The sequence below is a fragment of the Miniopterus natalensis genome, chromosome X, assembly GCF_054644295.1.
Source record: "Miniopterus natalensis isolate mMinNat1 chromosome X, mMinNat1.hap1, whole genome shotgun sequence".
NCBI lineage: Eukaryota > Metazoa > Chordata > Mammalia > Chiroptera > Miniopteridae > Miniopterus > Miniopterus natalensis.
Window position 1 is genome coordinate 70,103,162 of NC_142103.1, and position 23,859 is coordinate 70,127,020.

The window sequence follows — 23,859 nt, forward strand, 5'->3', positions numbered from 1 at the left end:
CCCCATGTGCTTGGGGTGGGCAAATCTGGCCAGGAGTTCCCTGTGAAGAGTCAGTAGCCACCTTGTTGGGATACAATAAGCCAGCTTGTTCGGATACAGTCAACAGTGGGGCTTCTGGGGGCAGCAGACCTCAATTTGGTGGAGCACTGGCTGGAGCCACCTGTCGTTTCAGGCTGCTACTGAGAGAAGCATGGACTGTCATGCTCCACGCCCTGGAGAGAAACAGTAGGTGCAATCCTCTGATGCCTCTCCTCTCTGTAGGGAGGTAAGGTACAGCCCAGCCAGGGACAGGACAATGAAGGGACTGATGTACATGGCTTCTGCAAGGTTCATTTTTTGTGCATAAAATACTTTCCAAATGCAGTGGCCCAGCTTTTAAGTTCTGAGAGCCCCACTGACCCAATCCCCACAGAAACTGTTTATACGGTGTAGGGTAAAGGAACGAAGACCTTCAGGTCCCTGATTTACTACACCTGGGTCCTCTGGGAAATGTGAGGCCACCCACAGCCACATGCTTAAGTGCGCAGCGTCAGTGTGTTTAGGCTGAGGGTTGGGGGCTCTGCTTTGCAGTTGTGGCATGAATTCCCTGAAATAAAAGTTTTAGGTATAACCTTGGCTCCTGCTTAACCCTTGAGTCATCCCTGTCAAAATACCCTTCTAGGGAACCTCCAATCCATCTGGTTTCTTTGAAAGTTGCCACATCCTTTGTGCACAGAGCCAGGGACAGCGATGTGGATACTGTCGGAAGTCCAAGTTTTTCCTGGGCCTTGCCATCTCTCATGAGTCCCACTCCCCACACCTTTTTCTGTATTCTCACTGCCTTGGTCAGTCTTTCTTCTTAGAGTTCCTCCTTCCTCAGTATCCCTGGCCCTTGGCCCCTCATACATGCATAGGCTCTCCCTTAGAGTATCCTTTAGCCTCTCCCCAAATCCCTGCCAACTTTGTCTTTCTCCCTTGCTCTGGACCCCTTCTGAGCTTTTTTTGTGCCCCTCTCTACTCAATTTATTCTGTCTGTTTTCCTCTAAGCCCCAAGGTCTCCCTCTCCCTCTGTTATTCTTCACCACCTCCCAGTTGGGTGCCTCCCCCTCCTAAGACATCCCTCCTCCCAGGGAGCCCCTCCATTTCTGGCCCCTCCCCACTTCTTCCTAAGCAGTCACTTCTCCTTTCCCCTCCCCCCACAGCCCATCTCTGGTTTCTTCTCCTCCCTCCTCCCTAGACTAGGCCAGCTAAGTCTTATTCCATTTTTAGATGACTGATTAGATACTAGCTGAACTTTATTCACAGCCTGAATTTACAGCTGTCCCTTCCTTTCATGCCCCATCCACCAAACACACCCAATCTGTTCAACATGATAAAGTCCTTACACACAGCAAGTCATGTCCACACACATTTGTATTTTTCAGAACAAAACAACAGTTATGCTGGCAAAGATGCTGAATTAACGGGGACCCTTAAGCTTCCAAAACACTGAAAAGCAACATTATTTTGCATGTCCACAAAGTATACATCTGTTTTCACAAATGTGGCAAAGTGTACCCTAACAGTTAGGACTTTTTCACCAAATCATAGACATAGATATGGAAATCATCATCAAACTTGATGAAGTACACAGAGGGTTTGGCTTCCACTTGGTGAATGACCATGCCAATCCGTTTGGAGCCATCTTCTTTGGTATATTCCACATGTTTGCCTATCAGGCCATCTACAACTCCTCCTGTTTCCCTTTCTGCTGGAGGAGACTCGCTGGACTCTGGCATGATACGGAGGTCTCCTTCTTTATAGTCATCTAGAAGCTGGTACATGTACAAGACAGGATCTTTCTCATAGGTAATATAAAACCAGGCTTTCATGATTGGTGCTTGCGCTAGGACCATCCCTCTCCATTCATCCTTAGAACCATGCTCGCCCTCAAACATATGTTCCACGGCTTTACCAACTATGGTATTTGCAAGGTTTGCATCAGTGATTTGAGATGATGCCACCCTGTCAGAAAGAATTTTAAGAGACAAAACTCTTTCATCTCTGTGAAGTTCCAGTCCATAGACACAGTCAATTCCATCATATTTCACCAGATAAAGAGAGGGATTTATAGGCACCTGATCCAGAACGGTTCCTTTCCACTGGGTGATGGGCTCGTCCCCTTCCTTCCATCCGTGTGAAATTCTGCAGCCCACGATGTTCCTGCGGGGCTGGGATGAAGGTCTGCCCCTCTGTTTCTTTTGGAAGGTTCTTTTCTTCGTCATGTTTGCAGACCCAGCGGCCCGTCCCGCTGGTGCCCTGGTTTGTAGCCCTTCAGCTTCCTGTGCATTGGGGGTCTTCATGCCTGCAGCCAGCGGGAGCAGAGAAGATAAGAGAGAAGGTAAGAAGACATTCAACATGCCATAAGGCGAAGCTCTCCCCACAGCGACATCTCTACGGACCCAGCGCTGGCAACAAAATTTTCCCTATGAGCCTGTAACCACTGCTGGAAATCCTGGCTGCATGCCTGCAAGTGCTCTCCCTCCTAGGTTCCTTTAGGCTGCAGAAAGGGCAGCAGTGGCAGTGGTGCTGGCTGGAGTTAGGAACTCAGCAGGAGGGGACAGGCTACCTCCCCGTTCAGAGTCCCTCGCCTCCACCGCCCACTACTGGTGCCCACTCTAAATCCCCTGCAAAGCGCCTATCCCTCCCCTGCTTTGACCCGCGGGCACTCACTGTCCTCCAGCCGTGGGCACCCCAGCCTCACTCGGAGTCAGCCTCCATCCCCTATCTCCTGCAGGAGTCCACCCCGTCTCTCTCCTCCAACCAGCTACCTACCAATGGCCTTGCCTGCCTGCCGTCCACCTCCCGAGATCGCGGGCTTCACGTGCCCAAATCGGACTCCTCGCTCCTGCCTTCGCTGTGAGTCTGTGTGGAAGGAGAATTAGGGGGCGGCGAGCGGCGAGCTTGCAAGAGCTGGTTAGAGAAGCTCCGTAGATGAGGAGCGTGTCTGGGAGGGCGTGCCGGCAGGCGAAGAGGGTGGCGGCTGTGTCTCCAGCACTGTGCTCACGGACCCTCTGCCTCCCAGTCGGCGGCAGAGGCCCCTCTGCCACATTGGGATCCCACCAGCCGCTACTGCTGCAGCAGTCTCCTCCCCTTTTCCGCACAAAAATGCGCTCTTAGTATTTGTCCGCAAAGAGGCCTCCCCTTCCTGCTATACACTGCACAGCCAGCCTTTCTTGCCTAGGAAAAGAGCCTAGGCTTCTCCCGGTTCCAAAATTCATACCTTTGTGACCTATTGGTGCTCCTTTCTTCTTTTATTCCCCACCTTCACCCTCTCATGCTTTCTAGCTCCACCCCTCAGTTCTCTGCTAGAGTGGTTTTCCATTCTTAACACATTCCTCACATTTTTGCATGCACAGATATTCACACAGAAATACCTTACTTTACTCAAAACATATATGGATTCAGAAATCCTTTATATCCATACACAAATATATGTGTGTGCATACATATGTACATTTTCTGTATAATATTTGCAGATATTCATGTTCACAAACACATATTCCGAAATATACACCACTACCTAACCGCGACAGACATAATTCTTTGTATGCACATACCTAGAAATACCCATAATAAGAGTATCTTGAAATCACGGGTAAGCTTTTAAGTTTGGAGACCTAATTTTGGGGAAAAAATTTATTCTCTAATGTAATTGCAATTTATAACAAACTATATCTATTTTTACTTAAAGTGGCATCCATTTTGTATCTTTTGTATTTTTTTTGTTATTTATAATTTTTTGTCCATAGTACCCCATAATCCTGTAAAATATCAATATTATTATGGTTCTTTATCAGGTAGGATGTTATCAATTACATGCAAGTTGAAAACCGCCTCATATTGATTTAAAATAAAAAGAATTTATTGGTTACTTATTTGAAAAATATAATAGGTGTTAGATTAGACTTAATCTAAGTGCTCAGTATTATGAACTGAATTCTGTTCCCGCTAAATTTATATATTGAAGTCCTAGCCCCCTGCACCTCAGAGTGTGAAAATATTTGGAGGTAAGATCTTTAAAGAGGTAATAAGTAAAACGGGGTCACATAGGTTCGCCTTAATCTAGTATCAGTGGTGTCCTTATAAGAAGAGATTTGAACTCAGATACACATGGAAGAATGACCATGTAAATACTGAGGGAGAGTCCTCAGGAAAAAATCAACTCTGAGGACACCATGATCTTGGACACCTAATTTCCAGAATTGTGAGAAAATAAATTTGTGTTGTTTAAGCCACTGAGTCTCTGGTCTTTCTTTCTTTCTTTCTTTCTTTCTTTCTTTCTTTCTTTCTTTCTTTCTTTCTTTCTTTCTTTCTTTCTTTCTTTCTTTCTTTCTTTCTTCTTCTTTCTCTCTCCCTCCCTCCCTCCCTCCCTCCCTCCCTCCCTCCCTCCCTCCCTCCCTCTTTCTTTCTTTCTTTCTTTCTTTCTTTCTTTCTTTCTTTCTTTCTTTCTTTCTTTCTTTCTCTTTCTTTCTTTCTTCCTTCCTTCTTTCTTTCTTCTTTCTTTCTTTCTTTCTTTCTTTCTTTCTTTCTTTCTTTCTTTCTTTCTTTCTTTCTTTCTTTCTTTCTTTCTTTCTTCTTTCTTTCTTTCTTTCTTTCTTTCTTTCTTTCTTTCTTTCTTTCTTTCTTTCTTTCTTTCTTTCTTTCTTTCTTTCTTTCTTTCTTCTTTCTTTCTTTTTCTTCTTTCTTTTCTCTCTCTCTCTCGATCTCTCTCTCTTCTCCCTCCCTCCCTCCTTCTCTCTTTCTTTCTTTTTCCTTTTCTTTCTTTTTGTGTTAATCCTCACGAAGGATATTTTTTCCATTGATTTTTCTTAGAGAGAGTGGAGGGGACAGAGGAGACATATTGATTGGTTGCCTCCTGAACAGACCCTGACTGGGGATGGAGCTTGCAATCGAGGTGCATGCCCTTGACCGGGAATCAAACCCTCGACCACAGGCCAACGCTTTAACCACTGAGCCAAAGTGGCCAGGGCTATAGCAACTTTTTAAAATTCCATTTGACATTCAATATTATATTAGTTATAGCAACTTTTGATCAAAATTCTGCTTTACTTTGATTGGGACCATCATAGGTCATTTGCCTGTCCTTGTAATATGGACAAAGATAACACTATGTCCACTAGTCTTAGATACAGTTTATATACTTATTTCATAAACAATCACATTAACAAACTGGTACCATTTGACTAATTGGCTTATACTAGTCAAGTACCATCCTTGAAGTAAGGGATGGGGTCAATCCCACCAAAAGGACATAGGTAGTACACAATCAAGGAAGACTGAAGTGGATATTGGTGAGGTAATCAACAATGCCCACAGCAATTCCAGGTTTTTATTTTGAAAGACAATCTAAAAGTTTTTTATTCTTCTTCAAAAATTTGTGTTTTTCTGATACTATTCCTAGATATGCCACTTAACTGCCAGTTAATTACAGATTTGTTCATATTTCTTTGTCTAGGTCAACAATTTACCCACTTTCAAAACTTTTATTTCTAAATTCTTTCAACTCGTTGGTATATTTACATTTCTTGTGAAATCGTCTGTCTTTGGAGTTCATTTATGAAAATTGAACCAGCTCCCTTTACAGTTATCCTTCTAGAGTCATGATTTTGAATTGTCTGACCTCATAAAGGTAATTAGTAGGTACAGATTGGTACATTAGGTGTTCCAGGGCATCAAAGCTTGCATTTAACTTAGAAACCAATGCAAATCTCCTCTCCTGAAATACAGCTTTCTGACCTTCTGTGGAGGGTCAGTCTTCAAAGGGAATCTGGAATAACTAGCAAGTCCTAACCTATGTACCTTTTTGGGAATTAAGCTGATGCAGGAAGAATTTGATAATAGGCTCATTTGATAATAGGCCCAAAGTCCTGTAAGAAGGACTTTGATGTTACTTTAGAAAGTATTTTTCCTAGTACCACTACTGTTAAGCTTGATGAGGAGGAACACACGAGGCCAGATGAAGAAGGTAAAAGCAATTTTATTAGGGCATCTGAATACAGATGGTTAAAGCATCTGAATACAGATAGGCTGAGTTCCAAGTGGAGTCAGTGCCCAGTGGTTGGTGAAGAAGTCTCTTTAAAGGGTGTAGGGAGGGAACTTTTTGGCCAGCATGTGGTTTTTCGAAGGGGGAGTAAAAAGTTATTGAATGTAAGGAACAGGTTGTTGCTTGAGGTCATCTAAAAGTTACTTTCTTATGCAGGGAGTGAAAGTTACCAAGCATAACGAACAGAACGTGACTAGCGAAATGAATTCATCTAAAAGTTACATTAGCATGCTGGGGAGGGCTGAGCCCTCAATAACATTAAGTTTTTGTCCAAACCTAATATTCCAGCCTTTTTGTTTTAAGGAGTGGGGGCGGAGGTCATTTCTTCCGTGACTGCTTCTGGCTGGAAGGGGGTGTCGGGATCCCCCACCAGGGAGTGGAACTTCTGTAGTAGTCAGCCGGTATGTGGTATGGACCCCTTGAAGCCTGGGCAAGGGTCTGATATCATGCAGAGGTTTGTAGCAACATCATTTCTCCAACAGACTGGTTCCTGAAGGCTCACAGATGATCTTGGAGGAATGAGGAGACTTGGAGTGGAATACGGGGACAAACATTAAAGACATTAATAGAATGATTATGAGAGTTGTGAGAGGGAGTAAGAGAGAAAGTAGCCAGGATCAGGCATTCTGGGACAGGTAAGTAGGGTCTTTAGGAGTTGTAAAAGAGGTTTGTAGCCTATGTTTCAAGAATTTTGAATAGTTTTTAAGATTTGGAGGGCTTGATCCTGGGGAAAGATATATTTCCCTTGAAGTTTTAGCCAAGGTTGTTCTTGGACAGCCCCTTGAGCAAGGAGGGATTCCTGCTCCTGGGGACTGTATTGTGGATTGAGGTGGGAGATGGCTAAGAGCTGAGGCCTTGGAGGCTCTTTTTGTGCAGCTGTCTTAGCTTCATGGTCTTCCCTGTTGTTGCCCAGTATTATGGGGCTGTTTCCAATCTGATGCCCTTTACAGTGTATAACAGCTGGCGCTCAAGGAAGGTGTGCTGCTTGTAAGAGTTTGAGAATTAAGGGCGCAGTAGTGATGGGAGAGCCTTTTGTTGTTAGGAATCCCCTTTCTTCCCAAATATGGGCATGTGAGTGTAAGATGTGAGATGCATATTTAGAATCTGTATAGATATTAGCCGTTTGACGAGTGGCTAAGGTTAGAGTACGGGTGAGAATAATTAATTCTGCTTTTTAAGAAGTAGTCCCTAAAACAGCCTCAAAATACAAAGGAACCCCATGGTTTGGAAGAACATATTTGCCAAGGATGTATCTGATAAGGGGCTAATTTCCAAAGTGTACAAAGAACTTATACTACTCAGCAAGAGGAAGACACACAATCCAATTTAAAAATGGGCAAAAGACCTGAATAGACACTTCTCCAAAGAGGACATATAGATGGCCAAGAGCCATATGAAAAAAGGTTTGACGTCACTAATCATCAGAGAGATACAAATTAAAACCACAATGAGATATCACTTCACACCTGTAAGAATGGCTACCATCAACAAAATCAACAAGTGATACATGCTGGTGAGAATGTGGAGAAAGGGGAGCCCTGGTACGCTGCTGGTGGGAATGCAGCCACTATGGAAAACAGTATGGAGGTTCCTCCAAAAGTTAAAAATGGAGCAGCCTTTTGACCCAGTGATGCCACTTCTAAGAATATATTCTAAGAATATTGAAACACTAATCAGAAAGAATATATTCACCACTATGTTCATAGCAATGTTATTTACAAAAGCTAAGATCTGAAAACAGCCCAAGTGCCCATCAATAGATGAGTGGATAAAAAAGCTGTGGGACATTTACACCATGGAATACTACGCAGCTGTAAAGAAGGATCTTGTACCATTTGGGACAGTATGGATTGACCTGGAGAAAATAATGCTAAGCAAAATTGTTGCAGAACCGAAGACGTTCACCTTACGGAAAGACCAAGTGCCACTCAGAGGCTGGGGGTTCAGGAGGTTTATTTTATGCCGGTGGGCCTAGAGGAGTCCAACTCCAAAGTCTGAGCCCCTTCTACAAGAAAGTTTTCAGTTTATAAAGGTTCAGAGTTTAAAACAGAACAAAGAGGCTTTCTAAACTTAGTCACAGGCTAGTCTTATCTCTATTCTGATACTCCTAGTTGAGCATGCCTCAGCACACAGGATGGGGGTTGGTGAACAGGGAGTGATAGGATGATAGGGGGCAGGAGGCAAAAGGGATTCATAGCTTAAATCACCCTGAAACCAACTAAAAGACAACAGGAAGAAGGAGGGGGAAAGAAGAATGCAGTTTCAACTCATCCCACTCTTTAAACAGAGAAGCCAGCAGCCAGGTGCTTCTCATAAACAAAGTAAAAGGGAGGGTTTTAATTTTATTCCATATCAATAATGTGAAATCATATGGTCCTTAGATTTTTTGACTTATTTCACTTAGCATAATATTCTCAAGGTCAATCCATGTTGTTGCAAATGGCAGTATTTCCTCCTTTCTTATGGTTGTGTAGTATTCCATTGTGTACATGCACCATATCTTCTTTATCCAGTCCTCTATCAAAGGTCACTTTGGTTGTCTCCATGTCTTGGCCATGAACATAGGGGTGCATATATATTTGCAAATACACGTTTTTAATTTTTTCGAATATATATCCAGGAGAGGGATTGCTGAGTTGTATGGTAGCTCTATTCTTAATTTTTTGAGGAATCACAGACTGCTTTCTATAGTGGTTGTACCAGTCTGTATTCGCACCAACAGTGAATGAGGGTTCCCTTTTCGCCACAACCTCTCCAACACTTGGTATTCCTTGTCTTATTGATAATAGCCACTCTAACAGGTATGAGGTGGTATCTCATTGGAGTTTTGATTTGCATATCCTTAATTGCTAGTGAGGTTGAACAGCTTTTTATACATCTATTGGCTGTTTGTATGTCTTCTTGGGAGAGGTGTCTGTTCAAGTCCTCTGCCCACTTTTTGATTGGGTTGTTTGTTTGGTGTTGAGTTTTATGAGTTCTTTATATATTTTGGAAATTAAACCTTCGTTGGAACTACTGTTTGCAAATATCATCTCCCATCTGGTTGGCTGCCTCTTTGTTTTGGTGTAAGTTTCTTTTGTTGTGCAGAAGCTTTTTAGTTTGATATAGTCCCATTCATTTATTTTTGCCTTTATTTCCCTTGCCTTTTGGGTCAAGTTTATAAAATGTTCTCTATGACCAAGGTCTATAAGTTTGGTACCTATGTTTTCTTCTATGTAACTTATTGTTTTGGGACTTATATTTAGGTCTTTGATCCATTTTGAGTTAATTTTTGTACATGGGGACAAACTGCAGCCCAGTTTCATTATTTTGCTTTTGGCTTTCCAGTTTTCCCAGCATCATTTATTGAAGTGACTGTCTACTCCATTGTGTGTTTCTATCTCCTTTGTAAAAAATTATTTGCCCATATACATGTGGTTTTACATCTGGGCTCTCTGTTCTGTTCCACTGATCTATGTGTCTGTTTCTGTGCCAATACCATGCTGTTTTGATTATCGTAGCTCTGTAGTATAATTTGAAGTCAGGTAGTGTGATACTTCCAGCAAGTCCCACATGCTGAAGGGTATTTCCAGTGGATATGTACAAAAATCCAAACTGAACTGACTGGAAAAGAACTCTCTGTCAATGAGAACCTGTAAAATCTGGAAAAGAAGACCACTTACTCAAATCCCCATATTACCAATATAAGAAATCAAGGATCACAAACAAAAATATGACACCACCAAAGGAAACTAATAATGCTCCAATAACCTAAATAAATGAAAATTTATGAACTGTCAGGCAAAGAATTAAGAATAAATCTCTTAAAGAAAGTTAATGAACTATAAGAATACACAGACAAATTTTGAAATATAATTCATGAGAAAAATGAGTTCAACAAAATAGAGATCATTGAAAAACAAATCCTAGAAATGAAACATATGTCAGAACAGAATAATTCAATGGAGAGCTTCAAAACCAGACACAAACATACAGAAGAAAGAATCAGTGACCTAGAATACAGGAAAATTGAAATTATTTAGTCAAAGAAACAAAAAACAAAAAAGAATTGAAAAGTGGAAAAAACCTACAGAACTTATAAGACACCATAAAAAAGAAACAATATATGCATTATAGGAATTCCAGAGGTGAAGAAAAAAGTGAAAAATACCGAGAGTATACTGAAGGAATAATGACTAAAACTGCCTAAACCTGGGAAGAGAAATGAACATACAGATTAATGAGGCCCAAAGAACTACAAATAAGTGGAATCTGAATAGTGTTCTACTGAGAAACATTACAATTTTTTAAATCATTGAAAGTGAAAGACAAAGAATTTTGAAAAAAAGCAAGAGAAAAGAGGTAAGTTGCATACAGGTAACCCCCATACAACTATGGGTGGATTTATCAGCAGAAACTTTTCAGGTCAAAAGAGAATAATATATATTAAAATATGGAAATAATAATAATAAAAAAACTATCAATGAAGAATTCTATACCCAGCAAATTTGTCCTTCAGGAATGAAGGAGAGTTAAAGACTTTCTCTGAACGAACAAAAGCTGAAAGCTGAGGAAGTTCATCACCACTAGACTTACAAGAAATGCTAAAGGGAATTCTTAGAGTGGAAGTAAAAGGATGCTTATTGTACCAATAAAAACATAAGAAAGTAGCAAAAAAATGGTAAGGGTAAATCTATAGTCAGTTAAATTCTGTAATGTGGTAATTGTGGTGCATAATTCACTTAAAACTTTAGTTTGAAAGTTAAAAAAACAAACAGTAAAAATAACTGTAACTACAATAATCTGTTACTCAATACAAAATATTAAAAAATGTAGCCAGGCCGGAGTGGTCCAGTGGTCAGCATTGACTTATGATCCAGGAGGTCGAGGTTTGATTCCCAGTCAGGACACATGCCCAGGTTTTGGGCTCGATCCCCAGCAGGGGGCGTGCAGGAGGTAGCCGATCAATGACTCTCTCATTGATGTTTCTCTCTCTCTCTCTCTCTCCTTCTCCTTTCCTCTCTCTCTGAAAATAATAAAAATATATTAAAAAATAAATAAAAATAAATAAATATGAACTGGGAGGATTCCAAGATGGCTGCAGAGTAGGTGGAAACTGCACCCACATTCTCCTGGCCCCAAACTGGCTTTACAGCTAATTTACAGAGCAATCAACCAGAATAATCAACTAAAGGGTAGATGAACTGAAATATTATAACCACGCATTTACAGAAGAAGCCACACAGAGACTGGTAAGAGAGGCAGATACAGGGAAAGGTGTAGTGGCTGAGAAGCAGGAGGGATATCATGGCTGCAAACCTGCTTTCCCCTAGAAGCATGGGGTCTCAAACTCACACAGGGACCCCCAACCTAGAGCAACAGAGAAAGGAAGAGGAGTCTGTGTGGCGTATGGCAGCAAGAATCAATGAGGATTCAGTCCCACAACAGGAAAATGTTTCAGTCAGCCCTGCCAAATTCTGGATGCCCCTGCTGGGTGCAGTTCTGTGGGCGGAAGGGAGAGCAGCTCAGAGCAGGGGCATTCAAAATGTGAGATCCTCAGAGGCTATTGTCTGGGACTGGGATGAAGTGCTTAGCCTCCTCCTTCAGGCAGGGCTGGCATCATCCTCAATGGGAGACTCTCTGATCTTTCCCCTTGAGCCCAGAGTGGCCAAGCTTGCTCTTGCAGAGGGGATGGATGGTTGCACACAAACTGAACTTGAAGGGAACCTTGTTAGGGGGAACCAGGGTTGGATACTCTGGCAGAGACTGAGTGTTTTGTCTTTGAAGCAGGGGCAACTTTCCCCTCATAGAGTGCCTGACTGAGTGATCCCTAAGTAGTCACCCCACTAGACCTGTACTTCTGACTCTGGTTACTTCACCCTACTGAGCTCTAACCTGTGGAAATGGCTGTGGATTGTGGCTAGCCTGGGCTCATCATACAGTCTTTCTTCAGAAGGCTCTGGAGAAGGGGTGGGGAAACTTTTTTCTGCCAAGGGCCATTTGGATATTTACAATATCATTCTTGAGCCATACAAAATTATCAACTTAAAAATTCAGCTATGTAAAAAAGCTCCTAGGTTTATTGAATTTTGAGTCCCACCTGCGGTTGCCTTGGCAGGGCCAGACCAAATGATTTTGTGGGCTGTATACAGCCTGCAAGCTGGACGTTCCCCACCCCTGCTCTGGAGGATGACCAGGCAATCTCAGAGGGAGGCAGAGTAGCTGACAGGTAAAGGTGGACCTCAAAGAGCCTTGGTCCTTTCACAGAATAGTTCCCAGCTTTAAGCTGGAGGAAGCCAACATTTTACACAGGGTCGTCCTTCCCTCACACACCCAGGCCCAGTAGAGGCAGAAACAGTGAACAGCGTGGTAGCTCCAGACAAGTAGCCCAAGGCTGGTTATACATAACACTTGACATCGACCTGTACCTGAACCCTACCCAAGTGGACGCAGAATCAACACAACCAGTGGTGGGCTTCAGACCACACCAGAGCTCGACCCAATTAGCCACTCAAGTGGCAAAACCAAAAGGGGGATTCTGGCAGGCGCTAGACCCTGTTGAGAACAACTCTGCTTTGGATGGCAACCTCTGCACACATCTCATACATGGTGACTGAGGTTTACCCTTACAGTCACACATCCTGAAGGATTGACTCCACCCATGAAAGGGCACAGCATTCAAAACTCAACTACACCAGAGGGTGCACATAAAACACAAAAAATATTCCTGAAGCAGGGAGAACAGGTAATTGGGAAGATTGTGCCACTGAGCTCAACAAGACACCTTCATCATAATGCCATCATAACAAATTTGGGAGTCATAGCAGATCTACCTCATATACAGAAACAAAATGGGGAGACAAAGAAAACTGTTCCAAATAAAAGAACAAAAGCAGTCCCCAGAAAAAAGAATTAAATAAAATGAATGAAATGGAAGTAACCAAAATATCAACTGCAGATATTAAAACAATGCTGATAAGGTTGCTCAAGACCTTAGGGGAAGAATGGGTGATCTCAGTGAGAACGTAAACAAAGAGAGAGTAAGCATTAAAAAGGACAAAGAAGCCAAAAAAAAAAAAAAAAAAAAAAAGAACCAACTAAAAAATGGGCAAAGGAACTGAATAGACACTTCTGCAAAGAGGACATACAGATGGCCAAGAGACATGAATAAATGCTAAACGTTGCTAATCATCAGAGAGATGCAAATTAAAACCACAATGAGGTATTACCTCACACCTATCAGAATGGCTGCCAGCAACATATCAACAAATGACAAGTGCTGGCGAGGATGAGGAGAAAGGGGAAACCTGGTTCACTGCTGGTGGGAATGCAGACTGGTGCAGCCACTATGGAAAATAGTATGGAGGTTCCTCAAAAAATTAAAAATGGAATTGCCTTTTGACCCAATGATCCCACTTCTAGGAATATATCCTAAGAATCCTGAAACACCAATCAGAAAGAATATATGCACCCCTATGTTCATATGGCCCAACCAGTGAGGCTCAGCAGTTGAGCACTGACCTATGATCCAGGAGATCCCAGTTCAATTCCCAGTCAGGGCACATGTGCGAGTTGTGGGCTGGATCTCCAGTAGGGGCCATGTAGGAGGCAACCAATCAATGACTCATCATTGAGGTTTCTATCTCTCTCCCTCTCCCTTCTTCTCTCTGAAATCAATACAGACATATTTAAAAAAAAAGAAGTATATGCACCCCTATGTTCATAGCAGCACTATTTACAATAGCTAAGATCTGGAAACAACCCAAATGCCCATTAGTAAATGACTGGATGAAAAAGTTGGGGGACATTTACACCATGGAATACTAAGCAGCTGTAATGAAGAAGGATCTCTCATGCTTTGCGACAGTGTGGATGGACCTGGAGAATATTATGCTAAGTGAAATAAACTGGGCAAAGAAAGACAAAGATCTCATGATCTCACTTAAATGTGGAAATAAAGAACAAAATAAACTGATGAACAAAATAGATCCAGTGACATAGAAGCATGGAAAAGACTGACAAATCTCAGAAGGAAGGTGGGAGTGGGTGGGGAGAGATTAACCAAGAATTTATATGCATATATGCATAACCCATGGACACAGACAATAGTGTGCTGAAGGCCTGGGGAGGGGGTGGGGGTGGGGGGTGTCGGGTAGAAGGGATCAATGGAGGAAAAAAGGGGAGACATCTGTAATGCTTTCAAAAATAAAGATAAATTTAAAAATTAAAAAAAAATACAAAGAACATAGAAGCCATAACAAAGAACCAGTCAGAAATGAAGAACACAATATCTTAAATGAAGAATACACTAGAAGGATTCAACAGCAGTTTAGATGAAGCAGAGGATCAAATCAGTGTATTAGAGGACAAGATAACTATAAGCACCCAAGCAGATGACCAAAAAAGAAAATAGAATTTAAAGGAATGAAGAGCCCAGCCGGCGTGGCTCAGTGGTTGAGCATCAACTTATGATCCAGGAGATCGATGTTTGAATCCTGGTAGAACACATGCCCGGGTTTTGGGCTTGATCCTCAGGGTGTGTGCAGGAGGTAGCCAATCAATGACTGTCATAACTGATGTTTCTCTCTCTCTCTCCCTCTCCCTTCCTCTCTCTGAAATCAATAAAAAAATATTTTTTAAAAAAGGAATGAGGAAAATCTAAGAAACCTTTCACACAACATCAAGTGTAACATCATCCACATCATAGGAGTTTCAGAAGGAGGAGAGAGTAAGCAAGGGATAGAGAACCTATTTGAAGAAATAATGGCAGAAAACTTCCCTAACCTGGTAAAAGAAAGAGATACAGGTCCAGGAAGCACAAAGAATCCCAAACTAGATAAACCCAAAGAGGCCCACACCAAAACACACCATAATTAAAATGGCAAAGAGAAAGAGAAAGACTTAAAGGCAGCAAGAGAGTGTCAGTTAGTTACCTATAAGGGAGTTCCCATAAGGCCGTCAGCTGATTTCTCAACAGAAGCATGTCAGGTCAGAAAAGATTCACATAAACTGTTCAAAGTGATGAAATCAAGGGCCTGCAATCAAGACTACACTGTTCAGAAAGTCTTTCATTTAAAATTGAAGGTGAAATAAAGAGCTTCTCAGACCCCCTAACCCCTAAAAAAGGCTAAATGAGTTCATTACCTCCAAACTTGTATGGCAAGAAATGTTAAAGGGACTGCTTTAAGATGAAGAAGAAATAGAGAGAGGAAAAGAGGTGTAAAGAAAAAAAAAAGCAATAAATAAGTACCTATCAATAATAACCTTAAATGTAAATGGATTAAATGTTTCAATCAAAAGATGCAGAATAGCTGAATAGATAAGAAAACATGACCCATATGTATCCTGTCTATAAGAGACCCACTTCACAACAAAAGATACACACAGACTGAGAGTGAAGGGGTGGAAAATGTACTCCATCCAAATGGTGAAAAAAAAGCTGGGATAGCAATACTTTTATCAGACAAAAGAGACTTGAAAACAAAGGCCATAAAAGAGACAAAGAAGGTTACTACCTAATACTAAAGGAATTGATCCAACTAGAGAGATAGAAAGCAATACAGTCATAGTAGGGAACTTTAACACCTCACTTTGATCAATGAATAGATCTTCCAGACAAAAACTCAACAAGGAAATCACAACCTTAAACAAAACAGTAGATTGGATGGGTTTAATGGATATTTACAGAACATTTCATCCCAAAGCTGCAGAATATACATTCTTCTCAAGTGCACATGGAATTCTCAAAGACAGATCACATATTAGGGCACAAAATAAGACTTAACAAATTCAAGAATATGGCAATCATATCAAGCATCTTCTTGGATCACAGTAGCATAAAACTAGAAATCAACTACAATAAAAAACTCAACACATGGAGGCTAAATAGCATGTAATTAAACAATGAATGGGTTAACAATGAAATCTAGGAAGAAATTAAAAATTACTTTGAAACAAATGATAATGAGCACAGAACAATGCAAAATGTATGGGACAGAGCAAAAGCAGTCCTCAGACAGAAGTTCATAACATTACAGGCCTACCTCAAGAAGCAAGAAAAATCTCAAATAAACAATCTAATGTTACACCTAAAAGAACTAGAAAAAAACAACAACAAGCAAGCCCACAGAAAGTAGAAGGAAGTAATAAATATCAGAGTGGAAATAAATTGCATAGAGACTGAAAATCAATACAAAAGATCAATGAAACCAAGAGCTGGTTCTTTGAAAAGATAAACAAGATGGACAAACTTTTAACCAGACTCATCAAAAAACATAGATTGAGGACCCAAATAAATAAAATCAGAAACGAAAGAAGAGAAGTAACAAATGACATCACAGAAATACAAGAACTGTAATAAAATGCTATGAACAACTATATATCAATAAAAATTGGACAACCTGGGCAAAATAGATAAATTCCCAGAAACATACAAACTTCAAAAAATGAATTAGGAAGGATCAGAAAACCTGAATAGGCAGATTACAACTAGTGAAATTGAAACAGTAATAATGGTAAACAAACAAACAAGCAAAAAAACAACTCTCAGCAAACAAAATATTTTTACCAAATATTCAAAAAAGAACTAACACTTATCCTCAAACTACTCCAAAAAATTCAAGAGGAGGGAAAACTTTCAAGTTCTTTTTACCAGGCCAGTATTATTCTAATCCCAAAACCAGATAAAGGCACTACAAAGAAAAAAAATTACACACCATTGTCCCTGATGAACATAGGTGCAAAAGTCCTCAACAAAATATTAGCAAGCTGGATCCAGCAATACATTATAAAGATCATACACCATGGTCAAGTGGGATTTATTCCAGAGATGTAAGGTTGGTACAATATTTGCAAATCAATAACTGTGCTATATCACATAAAATGAAAGATAAAAATCACATGTTCATGTCAATAGATGCAGAAAAAGCATTCAATAAAATCCAGAACCCATTTATGATAAAAAAAAAACTTTCGGCAAAGTGTGAACAGAGGATGATGCCTCAATGTAATAAAGGCCATATATGGCAAACCCATAGCTAATATCATACTCAATGGGCAAAAAGGAAAAGTGTTTCCCTTAAGGCCAGGAACAAAACAGATGTCCGTGTTTACCACTCTTGTTCAACATAGTGCTGGAAGTCCTAGCCACAGCAATTACATAAGAAGAAATAAAAAGCATTTAAATTGGAAAGGAAGAAGTAAAACTTTCATTATTTGCAGATGACATGATATTGTACATAAAAAAACCCTAAAGACTCTACCATAAAAACCTACTAAGTCAAATAAATGAATTTGGCAATGTAAAAGGATTTAAAATTAATATTCAGAAATCATTGGCATTTTTATATACCAATAATGAACTATCATAAAGAGAAACTAAGAAAACAATCCCATTTATTATTGCAACAAAAAAAATAAGTTTTAGGAATAAATTTAACTAAGGTGGTAAAAGAGTTGTACTCGGGAAAACTAGGACACTGAAGAAAGAAATTGAGGAAGATACAAATAAGTGGAAGCATATATGGTGTTCATGGGTTGGAAGAATTAACATCAATCTCTGCAACTGCCCTTCCATCTGTTGATCATCAAATTGTTCACATCTATGAATTTGTTCCTGTTTTGTTTGTTCTTCTTCTTCTTTTTTTACATTCCACATATAAGTGAAATCATATGGTACTTAGCATTATACCTTCTAGGTCCATCTATGTTTTCACAAATGGCTAGATTTTTTTTATGGTTGAATAATATTCCATTTTATGTATGTACCGCATCTTTATCTATTCCTCTATTAATGGGCATTTTTAGTTGCTTTCATATCTTGACTATTGTAAATAATGCCACAATGAGTATAGGGGTGCATATATCTTTCTGAATTAGTGTTTTTAATTTTTTATGACTAAATACTCAGATGTGGATTTGCTAGGTCATATAGTAGTTCTATTTTTAATTTTTTGATGAACCTCCATACTGTTTTCCATAATGGTTGCACTAATTTACAATCACACCAAAGGGGCACAAGGGTTCCCTTTTCTTCATACCCTTGCCAAAACTTGTTTGCTGATTTATTGATGACTGCCATTCTGACAGATATCACAATCAGTCTATACCTCATTGTGGTTTTACTTTTCATTTCCCTGATGATTAATGATGTTGAGCATCTTTCCACATGTCTATTAACCATCTGTATGTCCTCTTTGAAGAAATGTCAATTCTGGTACTCTGCTCATTTTTCAATCGGATTGTTTGTGGGTTTTGGTGTTAAGTTGTATGAGTTCCTTATTTATTTTGGATATTAACTCCTTAATAGATTTAGCATTAGTCAACATCTTCTCCCATTCAGTAGATTGTATTTTCATTTTCTTGATGGTTTCCCTTGCTACGAAAAAAATTTTTAGTTTGATGTAGTCCATTTGTTTATTTTTTCTTTTGTTTCCTTTGCCTGAGGAGACGTATCCAAAATTTATTGCTAAGAGTAGTGTCAAAGAGTTTATTCTTTAATAATAAGATATTAATATATCTTATTATTATATAATAAATATATATAAATATAATATGTAAATATATATTAATATATCTTTATTGATTTCAGAGAGAGGAAGGGAGAGGGAGAGAGAGAGATAGAAACATCAATGATGAGAGAGTCATTGATCATCTGCCTCCGCATACCCCCGACTGGGGACCAAGCCCCAAACCCGGAAATGTGCCCTGACTGGGAATCGAACCATGATCTCCTGGATCTTAGGTCTTTGCTCAACCACTGAGCCACACCTGGCCCGGCTATATATTTTTTAAAGTACTATGGTTTCAGGTCTTACATTTAAATCTGTAATTTATTTTTTTAAATCCTCACCAGAGGATATTTTTTCCATTGCTTTTCAGTGAGAGTGGAAGGGAGAGAGAGGAAAAAAAAATTGATGTCAGAGAGACACATCGATTGGTTGCTGGGGATCGAGCCTGCAACCGAGGTATATGCCCTTGGCCTGAATCGAACCCAGGACCCTTCAGTCCACAGGCCAATGCTCTAACCACTGAGCCATACCAGTAGTATAAGTCTGTAATTCATTTTGAGCTCATTTTGTATATGTGTAAGAAAGTGGTCTAATTCCATTTTTTGCATGTATCTCTCCAGTTTTTCCAATACCATTTATTCAAGAGACTGTTTTTACTACACTGTATATTCTTGCCTCCATTGTCATAGATTAACTGACCATATAGGTTGTGGGTTTATTTCTGGTCTCTCTGTTCTGCTCCATTGAACTATGTGTCTGTTTTTATGGCAGTACCATGCTGTTTTGATTACTATGTCTTTGTAGTATCGTTTGATATCAGGTAATAAGATTCCCAGAACTTTGTTCTACTTTCTCCATACTGCTTTTGCTATTTTGGGTCTTTTGTTGTTCCATATTATTTTAGGGTTATTTGTTCTGGTTCTCTGAATAATGCCATTGGTGTTTTGATAGGGACTGCATTCTATCTGTAGATTGCATTGTGTAGCATGGTTATTTTAACATTGTTAATGCTTCCTATCCATGAGCATGGTATATCTTTCCATTTATTTATCCTCTTCAATTTCTTTCAGCAATATCTTATACTTTTCCACCTACAGGGCTTTTACTACCTTGGTTAAATGTATTCCTAAGTATTTTATTCTTTTTAAAAAATATGTGTTTTTTTTTATTGATTTCTAGAGAGAGAGGAAGGGAGAGAGATAGAGAGAAACATTTATGAGAGAGAAACATCAATGAGCTGCCTCCTGCATGCCCCCTTACTGGGATCGAGTCTGGAACCCAGGCATGTGCGCTGACTGGGAATTGAACCAGTGACCTCTTGGTTCATGGGTTGACACTCAACCACTAAGACACACTGGCTGGAATATTTTATCCTTTTTGATGTGATTGTTAATGGGATGGTTTTCTTAATTTCCCTTTCTGATAGTGTGTTATTGGTGTATATATGCAACCAATTTCTGAATATCAATTTTGTATCCTTCAACTTCACCAAATTCATGTAACAGTTTTAATAGCTTTTTGGTGTAATCTTTAGGGGTTTCTATCAATATCTTCATGTCACCTGCAAATAATCACAATGTTCCTTCTTTTTTTCCAATTTTGATACCTTTCTTCCTTTCTTTTCTTTCTTTCTTTCTTTCTTTCTTTCTTTCTTTCTTTCTTTCTTTCTTTCTTTCTTTCTTTCTTTCTTTCTTTCTTTCTTTCTCTTTCTTTCTTTCTTTCTTTCTTTCTTCTTCTTTCTTTCTTTCTTTCTTTCTTTCTTTCTTCTTTCTTTCTTTCTTTCTTTCTTTCTTTCTTTCTTTCTTTCTTCTTTCTTTCTTTCTTTCTTCTTTCTTTCTTTCTTCTTCTTCTTTCTTCCTTCCTTCCTTCCTTCCTTCCTTCCTTCCTTCCTTCCTTCCTTCCTTCCTTCCTTCCTTCCTTCCTTCCTTCCTTCCTTCCTTCCTTCCTTCCCTTTCTTTCTTTCTTTCTCTTTCTTTCTTTCTTTCTTTCTTTCTTTCTTTCTTTCTTTCTTTCTTTCTTTCTTTCTTTCTTCTTTCTTTCTCTCTCTCTCTCTCTCTCTCTCTCTCTCTCTCTCTCTCTCTCTCTCTCTTTCTTTCTTTCTTTCTTTCTTTTTCTTTTTCTCTTTTTTTTGTCTTATTGCTCTGTGAGGTTTCCAATACTATGTTGAATAAAAGTGGTGAGAGTAGACGTCATCTTTTTCCTGATCTTAAAAAAAGTTTTTCAGGCCCTGGCCAGTTTGGCTCAGTGGTTAGAGCATTGCTTCTTGGACTGAGGGGTCCAGGGTTTGATTCTGGCCAAGGGAACACATCTCAGTTGCAGGCTCTGCCTCAGTCAGGGTGAGTGCAGGAGGCAGTTAATTGATGTGTCTCTCTCACATCGATGTTTCTCTTTCTCCCTTCCACTCTCTTTGAAAAGCAATGGAAAAAAATATCCTAGCGTCAGGATTTAAAAAAAAATTTTTTTAGCTTTTCACCATTGAATATGGTGTTACCTGTAGGTTGGTCTTATATGGCCTTTATTATGTTGAGGTATGTTCCCTCTGTTTTTATTATAAATGGATCTTGTATTTTAATATTTTGTTGAGTTTTTTCATCTATATTCATCAGTGATATTGGCCTATAATTTTATTTTTTTGTAGAGTCATTACCCTGTGATCCATGTTGATGTCCACAGCCATGGGGTAGCACACAGCCATAGCTACTGCTTTTCAATGGCTGCTATAGTGGAAGTCCTTACTATTTCTTAATCACCACACTGTGAGTGTGAGACCTGCCCACTTCATATCTCTGCTTCTCCAACCTGTCTCAATGATGTTTCTTCTTTATATCCTTAGTTATAGGAATTCTGTTCATCTAATCTTCAGATGGCTCTCAGTGATGGTCGTTCCATAGTTTAGTTGTAATTATGATATGATTGGAGGAGGAGGTGATCTCAGTTTACCTTCTCTGCCATTTTGACTGCAAATTTATAAGCAGTTTTTAAATAAAGTTAAATATACCCTTACATACATCTCACCAATCCCATTCTTATCTATTTATTCAAGTAAATTAAAATTTATGTTCACAAAAAGCCTGCACTCAAATTTTTATAACAGCTTTATTCCTAATGGCCACCAACTGAAAACAACTCAACTGTCCTTCAAAGTGTAAACGAATACACAACCTGTGATACATCCATACAATGGAATACCACTCAGAAATAAAATAAATAAACTCTTGATTCACTTACATCATGTATAAACCTTATATTTTGCCAAGTGAAAGAAGCCAGATCCCAAATGCTACATACTTTGATTCCATTTACAGTGAAATTCTAGAAAGGCTAAATATATAAGCACTGGAAAGAGATGAGTGGTTTTCATTGGCTGGGAGTGGGAGAAGGTGCTGTTTAAAAAGGGGAGATATGAAGGAATTTTAAAAGGGCATGGAACTGTTCTGTATGGTGCTATGGTGGTGGACATAGGATTTCGTACATTTGTCAAACCCTTAGAAATGTATGTCAAAAAAGAGTGTATTTTACTGCATGCAAACTAAAAGAAATAACAGTATCAGGAGAACCAAAGATAAAGACAAATAAATCCAATTATATTACAAACAAATGTTGTACGCACACTGAAAGGGATGGGGGGAAAAATGTGTAACTAAGTGACTTTGGAAAACATGATCTTATCTGAATATTGAGAGGTTAGAGACAGAAATAACTGTACACTGACACCAATTAGTACAGTATTTTGTTTGTAAATTAGTAAGTTTGTTTCTTACATGGGTATGGGTTAGCAAATCTAAAACTACATGTTCACATGTTAAACAAATAAGTAAAAATATTGCAGATAATGAGGCTCAGGTTTCTTACTGCCTTATAAAAATGTTATAAATAAGCAAATGATGAATAATGGAGTAAGCCCTGTGGTCAAAAGAACACAAGAACCAACCTGAACATGTTCTCAATTGTCAGTGGGAATAATTTGAGCAATAAAATAAATAAGGTATTTGATTACTCAGAGAATACATTAATATATTTGAGTAACACTGATGTCAATAAATGTTTGAATAAATAAATAAATGAGAGAAAAGGAATACCTCTGCAATTAACTATGAAGAGTTCAATATTTTACCTTACATAGTACTGAGACAGAGATTGTTATGCTCATCAATTATTGTATTTTTCCACTTTCCTCTAAGTATTCACCTAATTTAAATTTTCTAGATACCTTCCAGTTACTCTGAGACTCTGCGTCTGGCCAGATGGAATTTTAGTAGAAATCATAGGTGCCATTTAAAGTCCTATCTCAGAGTTTCAATATGGCGGCAGATTGAGTGGAGGCTACAATGACACTCTCCCAGGACCATACTGGAATTACAACTAAAACATAGAAAAACCATCCTGAATAATCAACTGCAACTGAAGACGAGCTGAAGACCACCCTCATAACCAAGGACAAAAAGTGGAGACCACATAGTCACTAGTAGGAAGTGCAGAGGTGCGAGAGGGCTGGCTGGGCTCCTACAGGTAGTAACTGAAGGTCTGGAGGGATACAATAGCTGTGGGGATCTCACTGAGGACTCTGGGCTCTAAACCCCAAGCTCGGCTCCCCAGCCCAGAGGACCAGAACTGAGACAGGTGCCCACATAACATCTGGCTGTGAAAAGCAGCAGGGTTTCTGTCTGCCAGGAAGAGAGAGCTGGAAATGCAGGGAACCTCATAAACCACATAAAGTTTTGTGTACAGCCACTCACCTTGGGCTCTGGCAGAGGGAGGGCAGAGTGGACTGGAGCTGTGTGAGGAGAATCTAGGGTTGTGGGCTCTGGAGATAGAGATTAGAGGGCATCTGTTTGGATTCCTGTGTCAAGTCATTCCCCCATACTGCAGAGGACATCTTTCTCAGGCAGACAACTCCCAAGCAGCTTTTGCCTGTGGGGAGGAAGCAATTTCCCCAACCTGCTGGAAAACCTTTCCCTGTACCCCATGGAGTTTCTATAGCTTGAAGCTCATTAAGAGAATCAGATTAATTAGCCTGCAGGCACAGGTGGACCTCAGAGTGCTTTGAATCTTTGCATGATCTGCTTCTGAACCCAGGTCTTGGAAAAGCAGACTTTGGTGTATATTTTGGCTCTGTGCAAATGCACCCAACCCCAGCAGAGGGGATCTATAGCCATGGGTTGTTGATAGCTCCAAACAGGGTACTCAAGGCCAGTCACAAATAGCATCTAACATTGGCCTGCACTGGAAACCTACAAAAAGGCGGAGTCCTAGGAGGCCTACCCAACACACAGAAACAAACCTAAACAGGCAGCTAAAATGGGGAGA

At 39.8% G+C, this 23,859-nt stretch overlaps 1 protein-coding gene across 1 annotated transcript in view; it reads right to left on the reverse strand.

The window, feature by feature from the left end:
• Positions 1-1,181: 1,181 nt before the first annotated feature.
• LOC107537279 (spindlin-2) overlaps positions 1,182-23,859 on the reverse strand; it is a 43,290-nt gene continuing 20,612 nt past the window's right edge. The window contains exon 2 of the mRNA XM_016213260.2: positions 1,182-2,323. Within this exon, the coding sequence (XP_016068746.1) occupies positions 1,545-2,321 (777 nt within the window). The 5' untranslated portion in view covers positions 2,322-2,323 and the 3' untranslated portion in view covers positions 1,182-1,544. The remainder of the gene's footprint in view (positions 2,324-23,859) is intronic.